General features: G+C 44.8%; 1 protein-coding gene across 1 annotated transcript; it reads left to right on the forward strand.

The window, feature by feature from the left end:
- Window positions 1–486: 486 nt before the first annotated feature.
- IFT27 (intraflagellar transport 27) lies at window positions 487–11,152 on the forward strand. The gene is made up of 7 exons (XM_075937736.1): window positions 487–645; window positions 6,105–6,184; window positions 7,893–7,952; window positions 9,460–9,519; window positions 10,156–10,273; window positions 10,583–10,692; window positions 10,872–11,152. The coding sequence occupies exons 1-7, from the start codon at window positions 612–614 to the stop codon at window positions 10,968–10,970; spliced, it is 561 nt and encodes a 186-aa protein (XP_075793851.1). The 5' UTR covers window positions 487–611; the 3' UTR covers window positions 10,971–11,152.
- The last annotated feature ends 8,052 nt before the right edge of the window (window positions 11,153–19,204 follow it).

Raw genomic sequence — 19,204 nt, forward strand, 5'->3', positions numbered from 1 at the left:
GTAAAACTTTCTGGTCCATCTTTTTTTTCCCTAACTCTCCCCATGGAATAATTCCGCCTAGAGATGGTACGGGCCACCGTGGTCTGTCCAATTAAAAACAGGGTCCTTGGAATGTCATTAGTTGCTGGGTAGAAACAGCATCAGGCGCACGCGCACTGACCCAGAATTGCAGCGTTGATGACTTCATCCCCGGCTTCAGCTCAGGCCGCTTAACCGCTCGCATTGGGCGGGGCCTTTGATTGGCAGACACGCGTACCAATAAGCAGTACATCCCTGAACCAATGGCCTCAGAGTATTCGAGGAGGCATCCGTCCCACAAGGCGGAGCCAAATGGAAAGGGGACTCAATAGCCACCCGAGCGGCCGGTGGGATGGGCAGCACCGCCAGCCAATCGCCTGTCGCAGAAGCGGGCGGCGCCAAGGAGGGCGGTGACTGGCTGAGGGGGCGGGGGGTTGCTAGGGCAGCACCAGGAGCGGGGCCAGGGCTGTGGAGCCTCCGATGTGGTCCGAGTTCGAATAGCCACCCCCCCCCCCCGCTCATCCCCTTCTAACCCACCTCCCCCACTGAGGCCCTAACCCCTCCCCTCGGGCAGGGCTCGCGGCAGCCGGACCATGGTGAAACTCGCCGCCAAGTGCATCCTGGCAGGTGAGCTCGTCCTCGCGCCTCGACTGCCCGCGCTGCGCCCCGCGCGCCTCTGGGCTCGCTCGCTGGGGCGGAAGAAGAGCGGCGCGAGCCCCAGCGACTCTGGCGCTGCAAACTACGCGGGGCTGGAGCCCCCGGGGCGCTGGGCGGGGCCTGACCCCCACGGATGGGCCAGCGGAGGGATTCAGTAATGCCCCCAAGGGGCCAGTGCTTTAAACATCCGCCCGCTGCCCTTTCCTGATCCCCCCCGGCGCCCTGCCCCCGCCACGCTGCTTCATTTTGTAGAGCGACCTTCATTCCAGAGGAATCCACTTTCTAATGTGCTAAGGGGGGGGCTTGATCCTTGCTGCACCCCAGACCCTGCCCACACCCTGTCCTCAAAGGTTCTGCCCTTGCTTTGCCCTTCCCACTTCTCCTGGTCCTGTTCTGCCCCCTTTCCCTGAGCACACACGGCTCTCATGCCTCCCCCTTCCAGTACTTCTTGCATGCCATGCGATAGCTGATCAGGATGGGCAGAAGGAGCTGGGAGATGGGGAAGGAGCTGATCAGGGGTCTGTCTATCAGCCCTGGAACACCCATAGAGTCGTCACCCATGCCTCACAGCAATAGTATTCTAGTGAATACAGATGTATAAAAAGCAAAGGGTAACAAACTAAGAGGTACAGATGAGGAAATATGTATCCAGATGAGCTAGGAAATATGATGCAAGCCAGTGAAAAAGATACAGGATCAAAGACCACTCTCTTCACAACAATGGAAAGATGATATGACAGGAAGGGTGAGAGAAACAGAATGAAGAGCCAAGCCCAGTTTCATGAAATAGACTGGCACATTCCCTTTTGTGCTGAAAGAAAAAGTATGTGTGAAATAAAGATGATTACAAACAACGAGGCGGGGGGAAGTATGGTGTTAGTCAAGTGTGAAAATAAGAGAAAGGCAGATGTGTCTGAGGAGAGGCTCTTCTTGCTCAAGAGAAGCACAAGATTACCTGAAAGAACCAGAGATAAAGCTGCAGGTTTGGCCAAGACACTGTTAAGGAGTTGTGAAGTATGTACACTTGAATGCCATCAAACAATAGTAGCAAGACATCAAATGTAAAGATAACTGAAAAGCATAGGTATAGTTCTACTTCTGTCTTTGGGAAGGAGACAGCTCCAATCAGGGCAACAGGACCATGCATGGAGGGCAAATTCTGTACCATCTGAGGTTTACATTGTGAAAGGCAGCAGGTAAAATGAAATATTCTTACTTCCCTGTTTGATTCAGTAAACAGGAAGGCTACGTCTAGACTGGCATGATTTTCCGGAAATGCTTTTAACGGAAAAGTTTTCCATTAAAAGCATTTTCAGAAAAGAGCGTCTAGATTGGCACGGACACTTTTCCGCAAAAGCGCTTACAGGTTTTGGCCATCTTGACCCAGTGAAGGCAGGTCTTGAACCCGCAACCCTGTCCTCCCCTGTGTGGCAAAGTGCTCAAAACTCAGAACACCTTAGAGCCCCAGATTGGAGATCTTACAAACAGGTCACAAACCAGTTTCACCGACCACTTCAGCTGCCAATCTGGCCAGCCAGAAGCCTCACTAGCAAAACCCCTCTGACACCCCAGCTCTTCCAGTGTCCTAATCATCCCCGGGCCTAACACACAGGTGAGGGGTTTTAGAACCCAATCTCATCTACCCTGAACAGGTTCTTCTGGTCCCAAGAAACCAGCCACAGTTCCCAGATCAAGTTACACTCTGGGTCTTACCGACAAGATTACGCGGAGCCAATCCTTTAGAATCTAAAATCTAAAGGTTTATTAAAAAAAGAAAGAAAAGCATGAGAGTAAGGTTGTTAAAGAAAATACATTACATGCATCGAATCACCCAGTTCTCAATACAGGCTCTTAGCAGAGGTGTTATAAACTGCTATCTTAAAAGTCTCTGGTGTACATCCTATGTCAGGACAGGTCCACAGTTCTTCTCAGCTTGTTGTTCCCTGCAAGGCTGCATCTGGGATCAGGAGCTGAACTCAAGACCAGCTGGAGGGTGCCACAAGGCATTTGTATACTGCCCCGGCATCTTCCTGGCCAGAGAAGGTCACATGGTCCAACGACCTATCCCTGTGTCCCATGCTGGCAGCCCTTCTGCCCTGGCTGGTTTACAGATATCAGTCACATTCCTGAGGTGTGTATTGGCACCTAGAGTTTCATTGTCTCCTTGCTAGTTAGCATAGCTAAGCATTCCTTCCCCATTGCTCAGCCACAGACAGAGAATTTTCCAGCATCCCTACAGAGTACATGTTTATAACTCCATATACAGATATAATACAAGTACACGAATAGCATATACAGAATCAGTAGAACATACGCTCTCATTTGACATCTCACATGGCCCCTTTGTACCAACTTTTGGGGCAAACACCCCCCTTGGGTGCAGCAGTGACCTGTCTGTAACGTGACATCCCCTATGCTTCCCCAAATTACACTGTGAAAGACACTAGATAAAACTAGAAAAGATTCTTACTTCCCTGTTTGATTCAGTAAGCACCAAAGGGGAAGAATCTTCATACTGAAGAGAGCCACAAAATAAAGGGGGGAATGCAATTAGGTGGGTAGAAGAAAGTCGTGTACCTACTCATCTGGAGGAGAGAGAGTGGATCACACTGGTGAGAGATGCACTGAGGTCAAGAATGAAAAAGAGAAAAAAAAATCTTCCGTTAGCAGAAAAACTATGTTAACTATGCAGTGGACAATGATTCCTTTGTTATCTCCAGGCACGATTTACAGTCAAGAGTATTGTTGTGTGAGCTAGTTGTTAAGAAAAAAGGGAAGATTAAAGATACGGCATTAGTTAGGCTGAAATTAATGTATTTAAAGAAGGTGCAAACAATATTTTGTTTTTAGAGAAATGGAGAAGGTGCAGGAGGGCAATGGAATTATTAACATTAGGAATAGTGTGAGGAGCAATGGTGGAAGAATAGGACCAAACTAAAAGAAAAAAACTAGCAATAATAAAAATTATAATGCTGTAATAATTATAATGATGGATTGGGGAAAGAATGGAGTAAGGGAAGAGAAGAGCATCACTAATGGGGCATGCAGTGTTGTTGTAGCGGTGTTGGTCCTAGGATATTAGCAAGACAAGATGGGTGAGGTAATTTTTTATTGGGGCAAATTCTGTTCCTTTTATACCCTTACAAAACAATTTATTTTCCCAACACTACTGCTAAGCAATCCAATAATCCTGTTTCAATACATGAAATAGAATTAATACTCAAAGGCCAGAGCAACAAATCAATGTACATAGCTTACTTTTCCAGTTGCAGTAAGTTCAGGCTTAATTTTTCGTAAGAACTGTGTCAACCAAGACCCGTGTGAGACAGACAAGCTTTTGAGCATACCGATAGCTCCTCTGCATAAGCTTGAAAGCTTGTCTCTCACCAACAGAATCTCATACAATAAAAGATGTTATCTCACCTACCTTGTCTCACTAATGGGGCATTCAGTGTGAAAGAAGAAAGCAAAAATTTGCACCAAAAATTGGAACCAAAAAACTTCCTTTAATTTGAGGAAGTATGTGAAGAAGCATTGTGTCATGAAACATGGAGGTAATGGTATATTAAATTGTACAATAGCCTCCCCAGGGAAACAGTGCACTAGAGGACGGAACACTAGAGAACATATTGTAGGAAACAATCCCTAATCTGTCAAGGCTGAACTAGATCAGTGGCTCCCAAACTTTATTGGTTCCTGTACTTCCTTAAGAAGTTGTTGTGAACTAGATGACCAAACAGGGCATTTCCACCTTAATATTTTGGCCCCATTCAGCCCCTGTGTAAATAGGATCTCTATCTCTAGATGCTATCTCTGTAACAGGATTGTGACTCTGAAGCCTAGAATGTCTGTTGAGTCGGTGTGAAGCAAAGGAACTAGCGACAAGCATGATTGAGAGCTCTTCTTCAGAATGTCACCAGGTTCAGCCAGCACTGAGAACCAGGAGGAATGTTGGAATTAAAAGGTTCCATGGCAGCCCAAATGTGACAGCTGATCAGAGAAGTGGAAGTAACAGCTACTTGGGATAACAAGGTGGAGCAGCTGTGGGTACAAACATGTACAAACGGCACCATTGCAGCACAGCTTATGAAATAAGGGCCCCTATTTTCAGCTTTTTACACACTTGACTTTACGAATTATACCTATGCAATAATATAGACTTTCAGCTACTAGTATTAAATATAGTTACAGCAGGCCTAAATTTGGCCTGTGATTCTGTGAGCGGGAGTCGTTATCTGGAACACCCGTCCCGCTCCAGACTTCTGTATAGCATTCCCACTCTACCTCAAAATGCAATGTACCCATCCTATGATAGGATCAAAATGTACCCCCTTCCTGGGTTCAAAATAATAACACAAAATGTTAATTGTAGGCTTGGTTGCTTCCTAGGATCCTTGCATATGGACTGTTCAACCTAGATAGTTTGTGAGGAATTACTCTCTTGACCGCTAAACCCTTTGTTCTGGACAGGCCAGCACAAAGGAGCTGGAAAGTATGCATAAGCACACCAGCTTCACAACAGGGCCCAATGTAATGCATATTCCAGGGAGTGGCCTGTGTGTGCATTTTTAAGACCAGCAATTCAGTGCTACTGCAATAGCCCACAGGGACTATTGCAGCAGGAGCCTAAATTAGGACAGCCCTATGGGATAAGCCATGCTCATCAGAGCCAAACAAGCCCCTGGCAGCTCCAGAATAGAGGAGACACAAGCCATCTCTCTACTGTCCCTGTACCAGGCTTTTCTCCTGTATGGTGATGAATCAGGAGTTCCTTTTTTTCTAGAGAGTGACACTCATAGTTTACACTTCCATTATGTTCAGGGTGGAGCTAATAGGTCATCTGCAGCCGGAGTTGCTTAGTGTCTGTTACCAAGCAAAATACCTGCTAATTGGGGAAGGGTTTATAAGAGAACACTACCAGCCTATTACAATTCTCCTGCAGCATGAATAACCTGCTTCCTCCAAACAAAACACACTTGGATTTTGGGAGATTTATAATCTTGAGAGAGGATGTTTTCATATCCAGACCTCTCTCCCCTTTTATTCCAGTTTTATTCTTCACACTGAAATATGCCTGAGGACCAAAATAAGTTTGGGAAACTTTAATTCTCCGTGCTAGAAAGGACACAGAGCCGACCTGTGAATTTTAGAATAAATGGCAACCCTGTCTTGATGTTTAGGGTGCCTCTTGGCCATGGACATTGCAGACACCTAAAGCCAGCACTGCACATGCAATAGCAACACTCATTTCACCACTTAGACAATTGTCTTATTGATTTTTCTTAGATGTTTTGACTGTAGTGACTGATACTGGTTAAATTTTAAATGCAGATAACAAAAAGCTCTTTTTGGAATTTGGTGGGAACAGGATTGAGGGGAGCTGAAATCAGATTGTAAGCCATGGTTGGTCATGTCCTTTGGTCATGCAGGTGACTCAGCAGTGGGGAAGACTGCCCTGACCCAGATGTTTTGCAGTGATGGAGCTCATTTCCAGAAAAACTACACACTGGTAAGCTTTGTATGATGAGGACATGTACTGAGGGAGGACAGCAGGCTTGCTTTGCTATTGGGTGACCTCTCTAAAAATCCATGAGTGAGGAACAGGAAATTTTAGGACCGGCTGAATTATTGAGGTTGGTTTTAGCTATAGACTGGCCTTTACACTGATGCATTAAAGTTTTATAGGGTTTTCTGTCAAAATACTTATATATACCAGGTAGTAAAAATAAACTGACTAGCATCACAGTAGGTTTCCATGTATATAGGGAGTTGACTTCAAAGCTTAACAGAGTAAATTAATTGTGACCGTTTCCTTCTATATCAGAATCTTCACGAGCTTGTGTGGCCCTAGACAATTTTCCATTTTCATGGAGCTCAAAGTGAAAAGGGTTTGCTACAGGAGGAAACTGTTTACTCCAAACTAGGGATGTTAAATATCGGTTAATTGAATAGTTGATTAACCTCATGGATTCTTATTGGTTAGTCGACTATTCTATAGTCCCGGGGCAGCACCTATCCGGGGGGAGGGGTCTGAGCTCCCGAACCTGGCACAATCTGGTACTTGAGCCTGGCTGCCTGCCCACTTGGCTCCTAATACACTTTAAATGCAGAGCCACAGTGGGGGAAGGTCCAGGACCCAGTGCAAGCTGGGACTGAGATGGGCTGCTGACTAACCTGCTAAAAAATGTATTGGCAACAGGTGGAGGGGAAATGCAGGTAGTCTATAGCATTAATCTTTAAGCTTTTGCTGATCAGTTAATAGGTTAATCAACTATACTATTACATCCCTACTCCAAACAGAATATCTGAGTGTAGAATGTATGTTCTTCACTGTACAAACATGAAGATATGCTCTATGGCCCCAAGCTATTGAAATCTAAAAAAAACATTCTAAGTGGAAGAGGATGCAGTCTGCATCCCTTCCATGTGAAAAACATTAATGATGAAGGATGTACAGAAGCAGGATGAAAAATAAGTCCTGTCATATGTATTATACATTCAAATAAAGACCAAAAGGAAAACTGAAGAAGAGAAATAGACACTCAAGAGGGGCTGGGTGGGGGTGGGGGAGAGAAAGTAAAATAAAACGTGGAAGAGGCACAAAAAAGGACGTTAGAATTCCATGTGCCAGCTGTAGCATAGCACCTATGAAAGATCACATGGTCAGTACAGAAGATTCAGGGAGACGTTTTGGAGCAACCAAGCAGTGAGTCTTGACCCAGCTCTAGATCCAAAGTTGTCAACTAATGTCCTGGTATGTGAGCAAATCTCTAGAGACTAGTTCTTTTCCATTGCCTGTCCCCACATGAGCAAGTCTCTAGGGGTTGAGAGTATTTTTTACTTTAAGAAAATTTAGAGAGACAAGGTCAGTATTTTTGACCTTAAGAAAATGTATAGAGACAGGGTCTTGAAGAAAAGCTCTGTATAAGCTCGAAAGCTTTCTCTCACCGACAGCAATTGGTCCCATAGAAGATATTTCCTCACCCACTCTCTGTTTAATATTCTAGGACTAACATGGTTTCCGTACCACCACATACAATATGTAAAATAGTTTGTCAGTAGGACTTTAAAAATTGTTACTTTGAAGATGGTTCTCCACAATCTCAGATTGGTAGGATTCTGGTGATCTAAGAGGATTACTTCACTCCAGAATATTGTGTGTAATGGACACAATAACAAGCCCTGCTGATTAATGTTTTCTTGATTCTGCTTGACAGACGACAGGCGTGGAACTGTTGGTGAAGACTGTATCTGTTCCAGAGACAAGTGATAGCGTGGTGAGTCCTTCTATATCACAAATAGAAGCAGAAGGAGCTCTTCAGTGCACAAAGTCCAATCATTATGTGTCTGTCTGATATGTCTCATTGCCTTGGATGGATTCACCAGAAGTTTACTTGATTAACTTGCATCAGGAAACCTGATCATGCTCATGCTCTATGACAGTGGTCCCCAACGTGATGCCCGCAGACACCATGGCACCTGCCGGGGCATTTATGTGCACCCACCAAGTGACCAGGGCCGGCCCAAGCCATTCTTGCACCCCGGGCGCGCAGCGCATGTGCAGCACTGCGCCCGGCAGCCCCAAAAGGTTGGGGACCACTGCTCTAAGATAATACAAATAATAAAAGTAATTATGTACAATAGCTGATTTTCCAGTGATAATTTGTTTTTAAAAACGAGTACTCCTGTGGCACTTTAGAGACTAACAGACATATATAGGATCATATTTTAAAAACATACATGTTTACATATTCAGCTGCACCAGCTCTTAAACTGAAGCTCTTACCAATCTAGATAGGCTCCTGTAGGATACTCAGATATCCTTCCCTAGGACAATGAAGATTGGGTGCGCTGTGCAGAATCCTATGTGTTAATGCTCTGCACTACCATTAAGCTATAAATATACTCAGATTAGCATCCCAGTCTCTTGTTCCACTAATCTAATTGGTGCTTGGAGCAGAGATTGTTCCTGGTGCACTGCGGGGTAGATCTTTTCACTGTTTCTGTAGGAAATCCAGCTACTGCTTTGCACTTGCCCTCTGGGCTAAGTGCATTTTGGAGACTGTGAGCTCAGCCAAGAAAGCATGAGGCTACTTTGATGTGGTTGAACAAGAAGCAAGTGTGACAGCTTCAAATGTTCACCTCTCAAGCCACATAGAATCATAGAAATACAGGGCTGGAAGGGACCTTAGGAGGTTATCAAGTTCAGTCCCCTGTGCTGTGGCAGGACCACATTAATCTAGACTATTCTTGACAGGCATTTGTCCAACCTATTCTTAAAAACTCCAATGATGAGGATCTTACAACCCTTGTAGTTAGAAAGTTTTTCCTAATATTTAACCTAAATCTCCCTTACAGCTAATTAAGGCCATTACTTCTCATCCTACGTTCAATGAACATGGAGAACAATTGATTGCCATCCTCTTTCTAGCTGTCTTTAACATATTTGAAGACAGTTATTAGGTCCCCCCTTAGTCTTCTTTTCTCAAGACTAAACATGCCCAGTTTTTTTAATCTTTCCTTGTAATCAGGTTTTTTAAACCTGTGATCATCTTTGTTGCTCTTCTCTGGATGCAGTACTCCAGCTGAGGCCTCACAGTGCCAAGTAAAGTGCGACAACTATTGCCTGTGTCTTAGGGACAGCACTCCTGTTAATGCAACCTAGAGTGGTATTAGCATTTTTTGGAAATGAATCACACTACTGGCTCATTCTGTTTGTGATCCACTATAAGTCCTAGATCCTCTTTGCATGGTCTTCCACACAAACCTCCTTTCTGCTTTCAGGAGCTCTTCATTTTTGACTCAGCGGGCAAAGAACTATTTTCTGAGATGATGGAGAAACTGGCAAGTATCATGTAATAGTCTTCTGGTTCCTAAAAGTGCCTTTGCTGTAAAAAGGATCTGAACTACCCAGTCTGGCAGATGCAGCAAGCCTTGGTCTGAGTGGGAGGAGGAGAAATAGGTCTCAGTTGCCTCTGACCCCTGTTCTGAAACTTAGAACAGTAATCTAGGGAATCTTTTCTAGGGAAGAAAGGTAGGATCCCAAAGGAAGTTCCTTTGGTTTTTACAAAGAAATGGGAATACTAAACTGAGATAGCTATGCAGATGTCTTGGGGGAGGAGGGGGTATTCAAGCTTTTAGAAGAACTTCCATTTCACCAATTGTAATGTAACAGATTTTTGCCTTCATACTGATCTTTCTGTTCCCCAGAGACTCCACCTTAAAATGAGACATAGAGTTATTCTTGACTTCTCACACTCCAGCAAGTGTGTCCCGGTCCCTATACATTAGGGGCCTTTCCATTGTATGATCTAATTTTGAAGCCTGGGGTCAATTAATTAAGTGTGAGGTCCCATTATATCAGACTCGTTTTATTTCTGCCCTGGAATGTATATCCCATACAGACACTTTTCTGGGGATTTATTGGCCATTGACCACATTAATTTCATTAGCTAACAGTATCTCTCTCTTGATGTACAGTGGGAGCAGCCCAATGCCTTATGTATTATATATGATGTCACCAATGAACAGTCTTTCAGCAACTGTGCCAAATGGCTGGAAAGGCTGAGGGCACGGACCCTTGGAATGCACCTTCCAGGTAGGAGATGGTGAGATTCTTTGCATTGATTCTTATGTTGTGGCAGCATCTCTTCTCGTTGAGATGTGGCGTAAAGCATTATTTTAAATCCAAGCCAGGCATGGCTTCCTCCAATTCAACCAGTCTGAGAGTAGGATAGACCAGAGAAGTGCATATTCTAGGTGATTCCCTTACTGTCTTTACTAGTACCTTATCTAATGAGCCGTAGCCTAGCAATCCAGTTTTTTTCCTCCCATTTTCTAACTCCCCCACCAGTGCTATCAATTCAGTTTTTCTTTTTTCTTTTCCTTTGTTTCACATTTTCTGTAGGTGTTTTAGTGGGGAATAAAACAGACTTGATTGGTCGACGAGCTGTGGAGCAGAAACGGGCAGAGGAGTGGGCTGAGATCCAGGGCCTGCAATACTGTGAGACATCAGTGGTGAGTCTTTCTCCATCTGTGGAAGTGGGTGTCTTCTCTTTTGGGGGCTCTGTTACATTTCTTTATCATTTAATCGACTCCCAGTATAAATGTGGGTGTTTTTATTGAGCAGTTAGAAGCTGAAATAATTTAATGCTTCCTCCCATCCATCTTTCATAACCTCTCTTCTCTCTTTACAGAAGGAGATGGAGAACGTCGAAGTTCCTTTCCACATCCTGGCAAACTCATTCCATCAACTATACAGAGAGAAGGTGGAAACCTTTCACTCACTAGTATGAGGGCCTTGGTATAGACATTTGCTTAATACCTGGGGGATTTCTTTGAGTTCAGAAACACCCGGACGGACAGTATCCCACAGAGTAGAAGATGGAGAGAGAGTGAAAGAAGAGATTTTTCATTTATACTTGTGACCATTTCCTGACAATTGAGATTAAACCAGAAATAAATATGTGGAAAGGTGTCCTTTCTGAGGTTGAGAGCTGGTGTTCTTTTCATGTCCCATGGAAATTTGTTGGGTGGGTGTGGGGTGCTTTAGAATGGAAATTGGCAGCCTTCTGCTTTTAGATTTCCCTGTCTTTTGTCAGAATGGCTTTCCTGCTGCTGGAGACAACAGTTAGATGATTTGGTGGGTTTTTGAGATGGCTAAGAATAGGGAGGCTAAAGGGGCATTTCTCGCATCAGAGAGCCCATATCTAAAGAGGGCAGGCCTGAGGACGGCCTTGCACCTGGAAAGTGCATTCACTAGCACGGCTGGAATAGACTTTAGGCTCAAAGTCTGTTGAGATGTGCCCATCATCTGTGGCATGAGCTGTGACATATGCAGGGATTCCTCTTGACTCAGGTGTGGTTTAAGACCGCAGTCTCCAACCTTTTTAAGCACAAGATCACTTTTTGAATGTAAGTGCAATCCAGGATCTACCTCAGACTCAAATATCCTTGTCCTACCTCCTTTGTGTCACTTCTCCAAGGTCCTGCTCACTCCATCCTCCCTTCCTCCCCAATCCTCCCTCTCTTTTACCAGGCAGAGGCAGAGGGTTGGAGTGCAGGCTCTGATCTTGGGCTAAGGGATTTGTAGTGTGAGAGGGGCTCTGAGCTGAGCCTGGGGCAGGGGGTTGGGATGTAGGAGGGGGTACAGCTTCTGTAAAGGAGTTTGGGTCCAGGGGGGTTCATGACTGGGGCAGGGGTTTGGAGCTGGCTCCAGCTAGACACTGCTATCCTCAGGTGGCTACTGGGTGGTGGTGGGGCTAAGGCAGGTTCACCTCTGCCCTGGCCCTGCACTGCTCCCAAAATCAGACTGCAAACTCCCTGCATCCCAAACCTTGTTGTGCCCCCATCCCATTGAGTGGAGACAGAATAAAGAGTGGGAGGGGGCACCCTGACATCAGTGCCCCCTCCTTTCCCTTCCCTTCTCTGCATAGCAAGCAGGGGCTCCCAGTTGGGAAGAGGGAGGCAGCTCCAAGGCAAAGGGCAGGAGATGTACAGCAGTGCAGGGAGAGGCAGCTGAAGTGCTGTGCTTGACAATTTCTTGGCCAAACCAGACAAGATCACCTGTCAGAGGCTCCCGATATACTGGTTGGTGACCCCGGTTTAAAATGTGTCTATAGATTAGGGTCTAGTTTGTGTGATGCTCCCAGGTTCATCTGCTTGGAGCCCACTGCACTGCTGATGTAGTCTGTGACCCTAATCTGTGTTTCCGACTTTTCAGAGTATAGTTCTTACTGTGACTTGTCTCATTTTCTCTTCATGTTAGAAGGTGTCTGGCTGCAAGGAGCTTCTCGTCTGTATTTCTCATAACTTGGTAATGCAGTGCCCTCTACTGGTCCCAGGCCACAAATTTGCCCAAAAAGAGCCACTGTGTTGCAGTGAACAAGAATTGTTTTCTTTTCTTCTTCCTTTCTCCACCTCCCAGATACACAGCCTTTATCTTAAAGAGCGTTCCCTAGGCTTCCAAATAGATAATTGCTCCTTCTCTCCCTCCACTTATCCTTCCCTCCCTCACAGCTTGCCTTGGTTTGGTTGTGTGTGTGTTTTGGGGACAGGGAGTATTCCTAATGAAAGTCAGTAGCATTACCACCTTTCTAGGTCCAATTATCCAGTTTCTTGGTCAAATAAGAACCTTGTTTTGTTCTGTTTACACCATACATTCTCACATTTCCTAGCATCACTTCGTTCTGGTTTCAGTTATGCAAACAGGACACAAGGGGAAAAAAAGGCCGGCTGGCTTTAAACTATTGTGAATCTGCAGAGGGACTTGCTCAGATTTGAGATTTGGTGTAGGGAGGGATAACATCTCTTCATAGAATTCTTGTCTATAATATAATACTGGTGTAGCATGGGTGAGAACCCTTTCAAATCTCCAGTGCAAGGAGATGCATTGCAGTTAGGAAAAATGTCTGTGCAATTCAAGTTAGGATGTAGCACTTTTATTCCAGAAGAGGGTCAAATGCAGAAACTCTCATCTGTTTCCAAGGTCACAACATCTTCCCTTGACTAAGAGGAAGGGCTGATTTATCTGGGGTTTTGCACAGTCATTTCTCTGAGATAAGCTTTCCAGGAATCTTAGTGGGTTGGATGTAATGCATCTAAGTAGGAGATGTGAAGGCAGGAGCCAGCCGCCTCCAGCTGCTATGAATAAGATATAATTATTTTTAATACTGTGCAGAGTTAATCAAAGAACTTTAGAACTTGATTTGATTTGATGGCCGCCTCCTACAGTTTTACTAGAAATGTGCTTATGTTACATGATGGATCTTTTCATATTTGAAATATCTTGCCACGTGTGTCTTTGCCACGTGTGCCATGATCTATGGAGGATTAATATCATGGGCGTGAGAGATAAGGGGAAACTCATGATTTTTATTGAGGAAAGTCTATCTGCCCCAGAAAAAAACAGCCATGGCTCTTCATGACTGAAGAATAACTGTATGTAAGCTCAGAAGTTTCTCTCTTCCCAACAGCAGTTGGTCCAATAAAAGATATTACCTCACCCACCTTGTCTTTCTATCCTGGGACCAACATAGCTACAACAACACTGCCAATAGCTCTTAATAAACAGTCAGTAAAATGGAGATGGGTGACTGCTTTTCACTGAATGAAAGCAAAAACTAGAGAATCTAATTAGAAGAATGCTTAGAGTGCCAATTGGTGATTTATAAGGTAGCTGCTTCTTATGGGTTAGTGAAGAAAAATGCATCCCATTCAGGGAAAGATGTATTGCCTGGGAGTAAAAATGTGTAATCTAACTAGCTAGCTGTAGGGATTCATCTGCTGCCCCTTTACCTCTTTGTGTGGGCCATGTAAGAAAACAGATTGTGTTTAAAACATGTTGGTTAACCTGTTTCAATACACATTTTGAGCACTAATGTAGACATGATTTAATGTCTTTTAAAATGTTAGTTGGTCATGATCTTCCAAAGGGAGGCACTTCAGTTTGACTATGTTCAGCTAATGCATTTCAAAGGCATGATATGCCATCTGTGTTACTACAGGTTGAACCTCTCTCGTCCTGGACTCTCTGGTCTGGCTACATCCCTAGTCCAGCAGGACCACAGATGTTGCTGGACCAGAGAGCCCCAGAAGTTGAGAGTGGCTGGGAGCTGAGCCGGTCTGGTCAGTGGCTGTCTGCAGGGTCAGTGACCCAGGGTAGATAGCCCCAGGAGCAGCTGCCACTGTGCCCACAGGAACAGGGAACCCCGGGAGCAGCTGCCGCCGTGCAGGGGATGGGGACAGGGAACCGTGGGAGCAGCTGCCACCACACGTGCAAGGACAGGGAACTCCAGGAATAGCTGCTCCACGCGCACACAGGGCTGGGGCCAGGGAACCATGAGAGCAGAGTCAGGCAGGTGAACCAGAGGAGGTCAGGCCTCTGGGTGCTCCTGGAACAGCAGCCAAGAGGGGAGCCCTGGGAGACCCCAGATGCCTAACCTTCCCTGGTCTGGCAAATTCCCTTGTTTGGGACCCATTCCAGGCCTAAGGGTACCAGACAAGTGAGGTTCAGCCTGTTTTTTAGGGGGGAGGGCTAGCTCAGTGGTTTGAGCATTAGCCTGCTAAACCCAGGGTTGTGAGTTCAATCTTTGAGGGGGCCATTTAGGGATCTGGGGTAAATCTGTCAGGGATGGTACTTGGTCCTGCTGTGAGGTCATGGAACTGGACTTGGTGACCATCCCTTCCAGCTCTATGAGATAGGTATATCTCCATATATTATTTTAAAACATGTCACCTGACATATTTTGAAATGATACCTGTTTTCCTACTGTTGATATGGCGCAGTTGGCAAGGGTGGGAGTGGTGTGTAGAAGGGTTGCCTGAAAGCTAGGTAGTTTGAGGGTTTGTTGTGGCAGGGAGGCTATGGATGCTCAGTATTTCTACATAAGGGGGCTTGGAATAGCTCGAGGGGCAAAAGGAGTCTGAAGCAGCTGGGGGCATGGCATAAGTGAGGGAAGTGTCTGGGACCCATATTGGGTTTCCCATACCTTTTTGTGATCATGTTCAAACCTACATTCCTCCCTTTGGAGGATTGACCTGCCATCATCTCTTCCTCATGGGTTTTATTCTGTGCTGTTGCATCCAGGGAGAGAGCAGTGAGCCTAGCAGCAGAGAGGGTACATCTACACAGCAGCGTTATTTTGGAATAACTGACATTGTTTTGAAATAACAGTGCACGTCTACACAGCAAGCTGTTATTCTGAAATAATGTTGAGCTGGAGGACTTCTTACTCCAACTCCTGTAAACTTCATTTCACGAGGAGTAAGAGAAGTCAAAGGAAGTGCTCTTCCTTTGACTTCCTGCTGCGTAGACAGCGCCAAAAGCCAAATTAAGCTATTTCGACTTCACTTATGCAATTGACATAGCTGAAGTTACGTATCTTAGTTTGACTTTTGCCCTGCAGTGTAGACATGCCTTAAATTCCCAGGATGTGCTTTTAAAACCTAAAACCAACCCAGGCAAACCAGGACAGTTAGAAGTTGCTTGGGATAAAAATCAAATAGTCTTGAACTTACCAAGTTCCTCTTTAACAAGACACAATCTTTCACTTTCCTTTTTTCCTGTTTGCTTGCGTGGATGAACAAAGTCTCCTTTTTCTTCTCTGAGTTCCCCTCTCAGCTTTCCAGAAGCTCAGTTTTATAACCCTGTTTCACTAAGCCCCTCGTTAGTTCTTTCGCTGCTCACCTTAGTATGAAATATCACAAGTTGCTTTTGTTATCTGTCTTTGTCATTTCTCCAAAAACTGTCCCAGAATACCAAGTAGCATTTCTTCTCAGTAAGGTTAATGAAGGAAAAACAAATCTGGAGGTTTTTAGACCAAACCATTTTGGAGAGATGAACCAAAAATTGTTACACACATTTTCAAAAGTGAGTGTCCAGTAGCTTTTAAATTGTAATGTTAAAACTCCCAATTTTTTTCTCCAAACTTCCCAGAAACATTCTACCCTGGAATAAGCTGCAGCATGTAAAATTTCAGGAAGATCAGTTTCTCTAGCAGAAGCTAGTAGGAGTTGTAAAATGGAGCTTACAATGAGAAGCTTACCTTCAAATGCAACAATGGAACAGTCGCTGTTGTTCCGTAATAAATGGTTGAACATCCTGAAATAGGGAGATTAGAGCAGATTCTTCAAGACATTAATTAATTTCAGGGGGTAGCCGAATTAGTCTGTACTGGATAAACTTTAAAAACAACAAATAGTCTGGTAGCACTTTAAAGAACAACCATCTACATGTTTTGTTAGTCTTTAAAGTGCTACCAGACTATCTGTTGTTTTTTAAGTTCATTTTTGAGTCTCAAATGTTTGGAAAGGCCATCTTGTAGATAAATTATATCAAATTAATTATACTCTTTGGCTCAAATTCATCCTAGTATAACTTCACTGATTTTGCGGGATGGATTTGGTATGTAATGTCCATTGACTCCCTTGGGTAAGGTTACTTTATATAATTTGTATTATCTTGAGCAGAACCAACCATATAGACAAGAATGGCAAAAGACACAGTGCTGTTTAGTTTGAAAGGAAGAGGGTACTGGGTTTGGGAAGTAAAAAAAGGGTTAAGCTTTAAAATATCAATTCAACGGGACACTGGGCAGGCTCCAGCAGGAAATAATCCATCCCAATTAGGAAATGCCTCTCCAGAGAAACCCAGAGACTGCTGCAGGTGCTGACAACAGGGAAATGCACTGCATTTCTAATCTACACAGCTTCTACTTTGTCTTTTACTCCAAGCTGAGGGCTCTGCTTTTGGCACCACACCTAAAACATTCAAGTGGGAACTGCTTCCTGTTGCCTTCCCGCCATCTTGTCCTTCTATGCTTGGACTATGATGAGTCCCCTCATAGTAGCGGAGAGACATTTTCAGTCTTCCCACTGTTGGTCCTGGAGACTCCTCTCCCTCTGCTCTGTCAGGCCCCTCTCCCACAAACTGAGCAGATGTCTTATTACTTGTCCTCTCAATGGACAGCTGTCAATGATGCCTGTTCTTATCAAGTATTTTTCCATTAGGTAGACTATGCTCCAAGCTCACCAGGCACAGGACCCTGGGGCTGTGCAGCTTTGTCCTAAGGGAGGGCCAGAACTTTCAGAAGTGAAGTGGAGGGCTGAAGAGGAGTTAACTGTGTTCATGGGCCCATCCTCCCCTTTACTCTGAGGACCCAGCATCTCTCCACAGTCACAATGCCATTTTCTCCTGTTGTCATCTTGCCTGGAGACTCCTGTCCTCTTGGCCACTGGCCCATGGTTCTTGACCCAGAAAAACAGCGGAGGGGATGGGCTGCTCAGTTGCAGTTAAAGTTTCCCAGACTCTTCCAAGAAATGCTCGAGAGGGGGTCACCAAGTCCTGAGTCCCAACTAGGCTGCCCTGACAGCCCAAAATGTCACTCCAGCCAAGGTTTATTCCCCTGGCTAAGCACTGGCAGCTTGGTTCTGGCTCTGCTGAAGTGGCTTCAATGTAACATTCACAGACACTAGCTGTTTGCATTCTGACTTGGACTTATTTTTTCCCCTTGGGGAGTTTCTCTCATTCTTCTATCACAGCCTCACATATCTTCTCCCCTGGAGCAGTTTGTCAGCAAAGCCTGGATTTGCTCTTTTCCCTGGTCTCTGAGATCAAATCCAAATCCGGCTATGTTTATAGGGGAAATGTGACAGACCTTGCATATCAGGCTGGGGTCAGAGAAAGGGTCAATTTGATGAGGTTCCCTCCAGCCAGACTTGCATCAACTGGAGAAATGTGGAGCTTGCATAAGTACTAGAAAAATACCCAATCCCTGTCCCAGCCAGCAAGGGGTACTGAAGGAGCAAGGGATAGTGAGCAGAGAAGAATATGCAGAGGAGAGATCAACTTCTGTGTCTCAGACAATCAGGAGAATTTCAAAGGGAAAGGAGAGTATGCAAGAAGGAGTAAATCTCTGTCCCACCTCACTGAGGGCATCTGGGGAATTGAGTGGAAACCAGAAGATGCATAGGGAAAGAGCGTTATTTGTCCCAGTTCATGGTGTTTACCATGGAGAACAGAATGGAAGAAGGAATGACCAGCTTCTCTCCTGGCAAAAAGGAGAGCTTCGGGAAATAGGATGGGGGGGAATCCACACATCTGCTTGGGGGTTTTGACGTTAGAGGCAAGCTCAAGATTGGGATGTCTGGAACAGGATCTGTGTAGAGACATCACAGCTACAAAGGATGTGGCAGTGATGGGTTGGGTGTCAGTTCAGGATAAGAACAAGGGTTAGCCATGCAGGGGTCAATGTGGGGGTGTTGATACTGTGAGGGTGATGTGGGGCTGACATGACATGTAACCTCAAGGGTGTGGAACTGAGTCATATCTGGCACAATAAGGGGGGTTTGAGATGCATGCGTGGGGTCAGCATTGGAAAATTGGAGCTGCAGGTAGTGGTACCAGGATCAGGGAGCAAAGCGTAGAGGATAGGACCAATATAGGATGAATAGCTGGATACCTGGAGCAGGAAAGTGTACAGCTATATGTGCTAAGTACATAATGGTGAAAGTCAGTGTAGTTGTGCTGGAGAGGTAGATTGAAATCTGTCAGTGTACAAGACCTCTGAATAGAGCAGGGCAGATACCTAAATATATTTTCCACAAACACTTATGTGCATTAAAATATCAGTTATCTCTGGCTGTCTCTGCAGTCCTATTGCATTTTGTTTTCCCTGAACATTTCAGTGATCCAATCATGCCAAACGCAGGGAACAAATTGTAAATTCATGTGTGAATTATTTGCCCCAGCAACCTGAATATAGAAGTTATGTTCACCCATTCAGAGAGCACAATAAAAGCCACATGATTTGTGCCCAATTACCACTAACCCATACATCCTGAATTTTGGGTGTTGCATACTCACAGCAAAGATTTCATAATCAAGTCATGCAGCAAAAGAACTCAGGAACAAATATTGGCAAATTCAAGAAAATCGCAATCGCCACGTGGATATTCTGCAAACAGAAAAAAATGGCTAAATTAAATGAGCAAATTACGTGCCATAAATAATTCAGCCTTTCTTTCATGC

This window comes from Pelodiscus sinensis, chromosome 1 (assembly GCF_049634645.1).
Source record: "Pelodiscus sinensis isolate JC-2024 chromosome 1, ASM4963464v1, whole genome shotgun sequence".
Classification (NCBI taxonomy): domain Eukaryota; kingdom Metazoa; phylum Chordata; order Testudines; family Trionychidae; genus Pelodiscus; species Pelodiscus sinensis.

Bases quoted from the DNA above. Each gene is read 5' to 3' on its own strand.
- IFT27 (XM_075937736.1), top strand. From the start codon at position 612: ATGGTGAAACTCGCCGCCAAGTGCATCCTGGCAG. The intron at 10,274-10,582 runs GTAGGAGATGGT...CATTTTCTGTAG, and splicing joins CCTTGGAATGCACCTTCCAG to GTGTTTTAGTGGGGAATAAA. The intron at 10,693-10,871 runs GTGAGTCTTTCT...CTCTCTTTACAG, and splicing joins AATACTGTGAGACATCAGTG to AAGGAGATGGAGAACGTCGA.